At 39.7% G+C, this 10,346-nt stretch overlaps 1 protein-coding gene across 9 annotated transcripts in view; it reads left to right on the top strand.

The window, feature by feature from the left end:
• Positions 1-3,757: 3,757 nt before the first annotated feature.
• Positions 3,758-10,346, top strand: part of si:ch211-272n13.3 (ankyrin repeat domain-containing protein 26) — a 28,052-nt gene continuing 21,463 nt past the window's right edge. For 6 of the 9 annotated variants that reach the window (XR_005442820.1, XM_038705802.1, XM_038705803.1 and 3 more), the window contains exons 1-12: positions 3,758-3,836; positions 4,954-5,242; positions 6,062-6,176; positions 6,325-6,498; positions 6,863-6,969; positions 7,071-7,208; positions 7,790-7,950; positions 8,096-8,122; positions 8,402-8,438; positions 8,522-8,591; positions 8,671-8,722; positions 8,808-9,004. Coding sequence is in view for 8 of the 9 variants with exons in the window: in XM_038705802.1 (XP_038561730.1) it covers positions 5,043-5,242; positions 6,062-6,176; positions 6,325-6,498; positions 6,863-6,969; positions 7,071-7,208; positions 7,790-7,950; positions 8,096-8,122; positions 8,402-8,438; positions 8,522-8,591; positions 8,671-8,722; positions 8,808-9,004 (1,278 nt within the window). In the remaining variant the exon portion in view is untranslated. Of the gene's footprint in view, positions 3,837-4,261; positions 4,626-4,953; positions 5,243-6,061; positions 6,177-6,324; positions 6,499-6,862; positions 6,970-7,070; positions 7,209-7,789; positions 7,951-8,095; positions 8,123-8,401; positions 8,439-8,521; positions 8,592-8,670; positions 8,723-8,807; positions 9,005-10,346 lie in introns of those variants that run through there. The other 3 variants (XM_038705804.1, XM_038705798.1, XM_038705800.1) reach the window with 3 other exon arrangements.

Genomic DNA, 10,346 nt, shown 5'->3' with positions numbered 1-10,346 from the left:
CTGGACCAATTCATGAGGATGATGAAATGTCTTTTATATATATAAAGTGAAACACAAAATTCAGGTGTAAGTGATAATGCAAAATATAAAAATATAATGCAATACAATGTAGTAATCAGCAACTTGTTTTTTTTTAGCTTAAGTTACTTTCTTGGACAATGCAAATTTGTTTCTTCTATATTCACATTGTATTGCATGTTTCTTATTGTGCAAATAAACCTTTCTCAAAGCATTCTCATTTGTTATTTAACATTTCTTGTTGCAAGCTATTTATCAGAACCATTTTAACAAATACTTTCAAAATGTGTGCCCAGTATAAATGACACCTATGGACCGGTGAATAGAAGAAGCAGAGTCATCCAACTCCTGTTCTTCCGGTAACAGCAGGTCGAGGGCTTCATCCAGGGAGTGGGTGGGCCACCACACCTCCTCCTCCTGGACGGCAAAGCTATCCGCCCGGCGCTGCTCCGGTCTGAGGCAAGCCTCGCAGCGGGGATGGAGATCCCCCGGCATGATGTAGCCCATGTTTCAGACATCACACACCAGTACGGACAAAGCGGCGTCTTGCCCTGATCCGATCAGCTTGCTAGGAGACATCGTTTCGCTCTTCGGAATCTTCTGCTCTTTAGAATCTTCTTGCTCTTTAGACAGCTCAGTGCTGAAGAAAAATGGGAGCCAATTGGCAGGTCTCAACGTTGTGTATATATACAAGGAGCGGACGTAGGAGAGGCCCATACCACCCAATAGCGATTTCCTTAGAGGGCGAAGCCTATACAAATTAGAACTGTTAGGCAATATGTTGCAGGTAAATAAATAAATTGCATTTCTACGCATTTTTACATCTTAATATTATTGTATTTCTATTATAACATATTTTTTTACTATACTGTATTTGAGTGTGACAGTTCTTGACTTGGAAATCAGAGTTTGACAAAAGATCTAACTCAAGGTTCACTTAAGGTAAGGTTAGGTAAGGTGAATCTTTAATCTCCTTGAGAGGCAATTTGTTGCACAGCCAGCAGTACAATCAGCACGATAAAAAACACATAAACTATTCACACGCAAAGAGGAAATAAACATATAAATTATTCACTACTGTTCAGAAGGTTGATAGCAGCAGGGAAAAATGAGTTTTTAATTTTATTGGTTCTGCACCTTGGTAAGTTAAATTTATGACCAGATGGGAGCAACCTGAACTCACTGAACATGGGGTGACTAGGGTCAGCAAGGATTGACTTATTCTGACTTTTTGTATGTGGAAGAGGTCATTCATATTTCTTTCCATCCCATGGGTGGAAAACATGTCTAATTTGTCTAATCTAAAGCTGAATCTCTTGGAGGTGTAAGACACAATATGTAGTTTCCTCCTTTGAGACAATATAACATTGCTTTGTGTAAAGCAATGTTACACTGAGGCATGATGATTCCATAATGTTACATTTCAAACAATACTGTTACTACATGTTCAGCTGCAGCACAAAGCAATTTTGAGCAGCTATGCTCAATGGAGGTGAAAGTCCAGCCCAAAGGGAGTTCCCATCTCCCACAGAAAGCACTGCTCTGAACCGCTTGAAAACAGCTCGTTTGTAGTCCAGCCCTTCACTTCCTTTACTTGTGATGTCACAATGAAAACGCGTCATAAAGCTTGCCAAGCGGCTAGCGGGGTCAGGCACGCCCTCAAACCAAGCTAGTCTGAGCAGAGGCCCTTTGGCTCGACTCGCCTTTGTTTGGTTTTCCATTGTAGAAATGTTGTACCTGTACCTGCTTCCAGGTACTTTTTTTTGTATCACCTCACCTCCATTGAGGTTCCAAGCGAACTGAGGGAACTAAAATGTAACGTGAAAACATGACAGACTGCTGATTGGTCAGAGAGAATCGTCACTATTCACTGCATCATCATTGCGTGCACCAGACAGAGGCCAGCAATAGAAAGTTTTATATTTTACGGTTTTCGTATGGAATTTCATAAGCTGTAACACAGCTAAAGTTATAACTATAATGCTAATGTTACACCTGATGTGAAATCTACTGAGCAAATTGTTTGGCCAATTGTTATGTAAAATTGAGTTGAAATATGGTGATTTTTGCAGTGGTTTATGGTAAGATGGGGAACAATGATGTTGTGGACTTGTGAGTAACTTATACCATTTCTTACGACCCGCTCTTTTCTGCTTCTGATTGGCTAGTAGTCCTTAGCTGGGAACTGCGCATGTGCAACTCCCAACAAAGATTTTGTACAAGTAAGATGCATCACTCTGTAGCTCAAGAGCAGAGCATACAACACATAGGGTGAAAAGAGGAGCTGCAGCAATGTGCAGTATGAGAAAAATATGGTGTTTTTTGAAAATTAAACCATGTAAACCTGTTCTGGTACAACCCCTAATTAAGATTTTGAACCTGAAAATGAACATAAGACCACCTCTTTAAACAACTTTTAAAGGTGGACATATACAGCAGTCACATTGCTGTCTTGCTCTGCATCAATCCTGTCAGGGCTGTAAGCGTGTTCACTGTTGGAAGTTGAACTATGTGACTATGTACAGTAGCATAATTCTCAGTTGGTAAGTACAAAATTTGGTAACCGAAGTACATGCATATGCAAAGAATAATTCATTCCCTGTATAATGTCACATGATCAGATGTGGAATAAAACATTCCATTCTGTAAACAATGTGACAGTAAATAATTAAAATAATAAGAACTAAATGTGATGTATGAGATTCAACAATATTCTTCGATTCACTTGGAAATAAAACCAGATCTTAGAGGATTGTTTTGATTTAAGGGACTTTTTGGCAAGACAGTAGCCTATAAACAGTTAAGATTAAAATTAATGATGTGGTTCTCTGGAAACAGTCTCAAATCACAGTTTCAAGAGCAAAACATTAGCTGACAGAACCATGAGACTGTGGATCCCTGTCCTGGATCTCAAATATGAACATCATCCATGCATCTAGTGAAGGTTTGGGGAAAAGAAATAATGCAATTCACTTGGATGTCTTAAATGAACCTCTAATTAACAATAATTAGCACTCTCCTTTGCATATAAAGTTGCTTAAATGTGTTACGTCAGAATGCACAATGCAACTCTACTCCATGTTGGGATCTAAATGAGGACGGATGGAGCATATAATCAACACTAGAACTTCAATTAGTGTTACATCTCAGTGGGTCATAATTGAAAACATAGAAATTATATCTTTACATTGATTTTTATCTTTACATATGCTGTAAATCTCTTTTGGACTCACTTACTTACTTATAGCTTAGGCATATTGTTTCCAAATAATTATTAAACCCTCACCCCACCCCTCAAACTTTAAGTTAGTTACAGGTCTTTGAGCCCCTGCCTGCTGTCTGCTGTTTTAAATGAGCACATTACATTTTTAACATCAGCACGTTAGTCTACTATATACCAAAGTGATTATAACATTAGTACAGCCTAAATGTAATTATCTACTAGTTTTGTACAACAGTAGTTTTGTCTTTTTCAAGTTACTATTTTAATTCATATTCTAAATAAGGTTGTTATTATCTTATAAGGTTGACAAAGATAAAAAGCATGCAACTGTCTTTTGCAACTGGCAAACATGATACCAAGACAAATGTTACCATCCAGTGGTAAACCTCTGCCATTACACAAGGCTTCTTCGACAGACAGCCCTGCGTTGCTTGTAAACCAACCTTAAACACACACTGAAGCCGTCTATTGGTCAGTAAATGCAGTCTTCACCTCGAACTCCTTTCTGATTGGTTCGTTGAAAACCCAACAGCCAGCACTCTTTTCTATGCATACGTTCTTTAGCTTTTAGTGGTCTGACTCCGACAATCAACAGGTTAGTGTTTCAGTTAATGTACGTTACTGTAAGTTAGTTAGTATTAATTAAACACATGGGTACCTGATTTAGCGTATTATAACGTTAACCTCACATGGCTCCTTTACATTCGCCTTACAGTTATCGTTCTTTGCAACCCACTTATCTTGGCTTTACTTTTTAGCGTTTGCTAATTAGCATTGAGTTAGCATGGTTAAGATAGTTTCACCTAGCGAAAGGTTAGCGTTGGCTAACAACTCCAGCACAAGTATATTTGAACCGAAACGAGTCTTGGTCATTAGCTTTGCGGTTTCAGCGCTGCAGTGACAATCGCCGCTGTGCTCGACTCTGCTACAAATTCGGTTTAAATGTGGCGGTATGCATCATTTGTGTAGTGACGACGTGGGAGGCGCAGCACGCAGCCAACAGAAGCTAATGTTGCTAGGCAACAGACCACCGTGAATATAAGCTTAGGTTTTAAGTTGACACTGACCAAAACATACGTTGTTTTCTAACTTATTAAAGCTGTGTAACTTATTTCAGAATAGCACAGAAAACCTGTGAGTTTATGGGATAACCTCTGGTCGTTACCATAGTAACAAGCCACAAGCTATAACGCCAACTACAGCTACGTCCTTATCAATAACGCTGAGTAACGTTAGCCAATTAGGACTTGTTCGGTCCTGTGCATCGTAATCGCATCAAAATCGGTGTACTAATAAACCGCTAACATGTATTGTCGAGTAATACAGGTACTTAATAACGTAACGTTAGATGAGGTCCTGGTGTGAGGTATGAAAGAAAATGAGGGTAAGTAAACGTTATGTGAGTCGTTAGCTTAGTTAACGTTAGCATTTTATGTTGACAGCTGGGTTTTACAATCACCTACCTAACGCTACATTGAAATAATATAAACGTTATGCGTATTGGCTCCTTTTATATGCAGTTGATTACTAAGTTATGCGGTATAACGTTATGCGCTGAAGCTAATTTACCTCAGTTTATGTGACTGTGTGAGTTACAGTATTTCGTGTTACTTAACGTTAACGTTATTTATAATTTATATCAAGCAACACCGCAGTGTGTTCTCAGCACGGTTTTATAGGCTTCTAATCCGCTTTGTATGTCTTATTTTTAGGGATGGGAGAGCCGCCTGTGGTGATCCTCCAGCACCAGATGAGTGGCAGGTAGTGACGGCGCAAAAGCAATGTTGCGCAGCAGTGTACAATGAAGAAGATATTCAGCTTTACTAAGAAAAAGAAACACCCCTCCAGTACCCCCGACAGTGGGAGTGTGCTTTCTGTTGGATATGAACTAAAAGAAAAGGACCTCGGGAAGGTTCACAAGGCTGCCTCAGTGGGTGATTTGGCAAAGTTGAAGCAGCTTGCTAAAAAGAATGATATCAATCAACTTGACAAGGAGAACAGGTAAGTGGGATTAAAGCACTTGATCGAAGTCTTCCAAATTGTCACCCCACAGAAGAATGGCGCCGTGCAGATTGATCTCATTAATTCTAGGGCTTTTGCAATAGATGTAATGTGGCAAACCTAGGATATATTTTTGATAATTACATGTAGTAGGGCCTGTGGAATATTTTTTGTGTAGTAGAGCTTGGTTGTGGTAAATGTATGTCCAATATTTTAACTGCAAAATTAAGCTGTGTGTCACCCCATTGTTTCTTTTCTACTTATGTTTCAAGGTAGGATCTAGTTACCCATAACAATTAGTTTGTGTCAGAAGTAACTGAGTCGTATACATGGAGTTCTTGAGGAAATTTACAGAATGTGATAGTGAAAGAATTGTAGAAGTTGATCTTGTCTGAAGCTAAAATGTTCTGTTTAATATTTATCAAATGTGGAGCGTTACACACTCAGTAACTATCTAATAACTCTCACACAATTTTATTTCTAAAAGGGAATTCCCTTTTTTGGACAGCTAATTAAATTATTAGTTATGTTGTTATGTTAAGCGCTGTGAGATAACTGTTGTTGTGATTTGGCGCTATATAAATAAAATTGAATTGAATTGAATTAATATTATCTTTGAATGCATGTATTGTATGTTGCTTCAGATATATAGTATGTCAGGCCCTGCAGTTAACTAATAGAACAGAATGTTTTGATGGAGTAATTAGCTAAGTAAGGCCTAGGTTAAACATAGCTGTGAAATCCATGTTAAGGTCAGTGGAGGTGTTTTAGTAAGAAACAGGTTGCTTGCATGAGAAACTCTCTCCTTTACTTTTACAGAACTGCACTCCATATTGCCTGCGCCAGTGGACATGTTGAAGTGGTGCAGTTCCTCGTTGAGAGCAAAGCCAAGCTTAACCTATGCGACAATCAAAACAGATCCGCCTTAATGAAGGTAATCCTGGGTGATGAGACTCCAAGTCAGAGTGATTCTTCATTTAATGTTAAATATATTGTGAGGATCACAGTTGGCTACTTCTCTGATGCATTGTTTCAAGCCTTGTTCAGACTTCTGGGTTCATGTCAATTCTCCACTATATCAGGCAGTGCAGTGCCAGCATGAGCGCTGTTTGAACATACTGCTGGAGAATCATGCCGAGCCTAACCTGGTGGACATCAATGGCAATACAGCCCTACATTTAGCAGCAAACATCCCATCCATTTCCACTGCTGTCCTGCTGCTCGAGCATGAGGCTGACATTAATGCAAAAAATAAGGTGATCTCATCTTTTTTTGTACTACAGTACAGTTTCTCAGCCTAGGCAAAATATATAGACAATCTTCAGACTTCATGACAAATAAATTTGAATCCAGCTAAGATGCAAGGAGTTGGACAATAGTTGACGTGCCCCTGTATCTTAATGATAAAAATGTTAACAAAATATTAGCTGATTTTATCATAACAGTATTTATTGTAGTAACCAACTTTGGCCATTTAGGGAGGACCTCTTAGTGTGCACTGGTTTTATACCACCAACAATACTGTCTACAACACCAGCCAGTAAACCTCTTTTAAATAACAATGGATATTAAAAAATAGAATTTCAATGTTTCTGCCACCTGTGATATTTGAATCTTTAGGAGGGATTCACACCCTTGACTGTGGCAGTCCGCGAGGACCATATCGAGATGGCTGAGTTTCTACTCAAGGAAGGTGCAGATGTGAATTTTATGGACCAAGACCAAAGGTCAGTAGTAAACACATTTGTGGTAACTATCTTATAACCTTAACCTTGCTGAACTCATTGTTAACAGTTGGTCATGTTGCTGTCATTGATTTTACCTTCAGGTCCCCATTAATGATAGCGGCTGGCAATGGACAAATTGGTATGTTGCGGCTGCTGTTGAGGTTTGATGCAGATATCACACTAAAGGATGCCAAAGGATGGTCAGCTGATGACTACGCAGTGATGAATGGGCATCATCCGTAAGCTGTGCTTCTTTTCTTTGCAGTTATGTTCCTTGAGTGGTATTTCCTCTGTAATTTATGCATTTGCTGTGTGTGAGAGGAACACAGATCTGAAACAAACTAAACAACTAAAGCCTCCAATGGGTCATTGTGTAGGTATATTTCATTCATTACAAATACAGTTCCTGTAGATTCTCACGGCACAGTTACACACAGTTGCAATAGCAGAATCATGATGTTATGACATTTTCAGTACGGGTGGGAATCACCAGAGGCCCCATGATACAATATTATCACAACACTTATGTCACGATACGACATTATTGTGATTTTAAACATATTGCGATGTATTGGAATTTATTACTGTTTTCCAACTTTAAATTGTGTCCCCAAAGGAAAACTCTTTTTCTAGTGGACTGAAAAAGCTATTGATTTTATTATTATAGTACTAAATTCTCATGTACAATTTATATAATAAAAGATTGATACTTGGCGTCTGTGTATCGATACAGTATTGCCACGCAAAATAACGCGATACCATGCTGTATTGAATGTTTCTCCCTCACCCCTAATTTTCAGTGTCTTGACTCTCCTTGTAGTTGTTCCCTCCTGATCATTGAGCACAGTACCCAGAGGAACGATGGCCAATCCCTATCACATCAAGGTCCAAGCAAAAAGACGAAAAAAACACTGTTGGGCAGTCCTTCCCAAGACGCTGAAGCAGGCTTCTCTTTGGGAGGACCAGCTACTGACAAAGATGGTAGGGAGATATGTTTTCATCATATAATAGTGAATGAATGTGGTCTGAGGGATATTGTGTGAGGATATTATTATTGTTTGTCTATTCATTATTGACTTTGATTATTTCATTTATTCCTCATGCATTACCTCTTCACTGGATCTAGAGCATGGAGAAAATGAAGCAGGGAGAGGTATTACTTTACTTAGATGAGCTTTGTTTAGCCAAAGGCTGTCAGTTTCTTGCCTGTAAAGATTATTAACAGCAACCTTAACTAAGGACGGATATTCAACCTATTCCCGTTTTCAGGCAATGCTGCTTTGACCAACATGCTTTTTCCACTGTTTCCAAGATTTAGATGCCCTAAAGAGCTCGCTATTTGACAGTTTTAATATTAAAATATGACACCTACCTTTTGAAGTTGATGTTGAGTGTTGATCTGCTGAAAATATGTTCCTCTGCTTTGTTGCAGATTTTGAAGACAATTCTCAGTCGGAGTCACTAAGTCGGTGAGCACACTTTTCTTCCTGTGATCTTCAGCTTACAATTACAATCGACTTCCCGACTCAAACCATTTTTCTTCCCTCCTCAGGGTTTCAAAAAGTGCTGCGGATGAATGGCCTTCATCAGAAGATGATGATGAATCGGTTTTAATAGAAAAGGTTGGTGTAACGTTTTGTCCTTGTAAAGTGTGTTTTCCTAAATTTTGTTCTGCCCTTGATTTGATATGCTGTCTTTTAGAAACCACAAAAGGTCAACCTAAGGAAAATGATTGCATCTAAAAAGGGAGAAGGTACTGAGAATCTTTTAACCTTATTGACTGTCCCTCTATAGTTTGTGGTTTTGGTGGTAATCTTTTATCCCTGCCTACCCTGTAGCTTCTGCACTAGCTGACAGATCCTTGAGTGGTACAGAATCTGAGCCAGAGAGTGAGAATAGAATCCAGAGAATCCCATCCCACCCAAAGGCTTTACCATCCAGCAAAGCTCTGCAGCACCCAGTAGATCCCTCTCCCGTTTCCTTACTTTCCAAAGCACCCCAGATGACTTCTACCCCTCTTCTAAGCTACAGAAAGGTAAAATATATGTGTTGAAGTTTTGCCGCTTCCATTTCCATGACATCTTTCTCCTTCTATTTTTCTCCCAAATGCGTAAAACAAGCAGACAGTGCAGCTGAGCAGGAGAAAGGCAAACACTCTGGGCAGCCTTCAAGTAGTAAAACAATGTCAGGCTCTCAAGAGGGAAGCCCAGGAACCGAGGACTCTGAAGAGGAAGTTGGAGATGAAGAGGAGGAGGAAGAAGAAGAAGAGGATGACGATGAGGAAGAAGATGAGGAGGATGACGAGGAGGAGGAGGAGGATGATGATGATGAGGAAAGTGAAGAGGAGGATGAGGAAGAGGAGGATGGGGAAGAAGACGAAGAAGATAATGAATGTGAGGAGAAGGATGATGACAACGATGTGGCTTCTGTCAGGGCCGGCACTACTGAATATGAAGATATACAAAAAGCCTATATTACTGGTGCACTTCAGATTACTGACAGTGCTGATGGTGAAAACATACCTGGTGCTGACATCTCAGTGAACAGTGAGACTAGTATTGCAGGTGAGAATATAGATGCCTCACTGAAAAAAAATGAATTTTCTTCCCCAGCTGGAACAACAAGTTATGCAATGGCAGTGACATTAGATGTAGAGGAGGATTTTGTTGTGTCAGCCGTTAGGGTAGAATCAAAATTTTCTGATGAAGATGACAGCCTTGGGAAGGAATGCATATCGTCATCAGACCAAAACAGAATTTCAGACATGGGTTCAGCTCGAGGCCCCACACCATCCAGACATCATATGGAATCTTGTTCAACTGCTGAGGTTAAGGAGGAAGAGTTTGAAAGAGAAATGGAAAAGGAGGATGATGACTCCTGGAGCAAAAAACAAAACAGCACCGATATAGTGTGGAATGACAGCGATGATGAGGAGGATAATCAAAAAGGCGCATTTGGTCGCAACACAGTACTTGCTAATCGAAGAAATGTGGTGCTTGAGGATGGTTCTGCTGCTGAAGATGATGCTGGATCAAACAAAGAGAAACAAGGATCCTCATGGGGCTCCTCATTAGAGGACAGTGACGCTGAACTACCTAGAGAAGATGAGTTAAACAAGGACATGCTTGATGAGAAAAGTGATGTTCAAGCATTAGATTTACAACCAGAAGCAGCAACACTGGATTCGATATGCACATTACCTCAACCAAATGAAGACCACCCGGATACCTCATGGGATTCTTCATCACCAGTGGTACCATCTCCAAAATGTGTCTCATCTCAGGCAGTGATAGATGAACCAATGCCCTCTTTAGTATTATGTTCAGCAAGCACTCTACAACAAAACAGACCAGAAAAAACAACAGTAGATGACTCAG

This window comes from Micropterus salmoides, unplaced genomic scaffold (genome assembly GCF_014851395.1).
Source record: "Micropterus salmoides isolate LMB-PRFRI ecotype aquatic unplaced genomic scaffold, ASM1485139v1 Ms_hic_scaffold_8, whole genome shotgun sequence".
Lineage (NCBI taxonomy): Eukaryota > Metazoa > Chordata > Actinopteri > Centrarchiformes > Centrarchidae > Micropterus > Micropterus salmoides.
The sequence above is the reverse complement of the archived record's forward strand: the minus strand, read 5'-3'. Positions and strand labels throughout refer to the sequence as shown.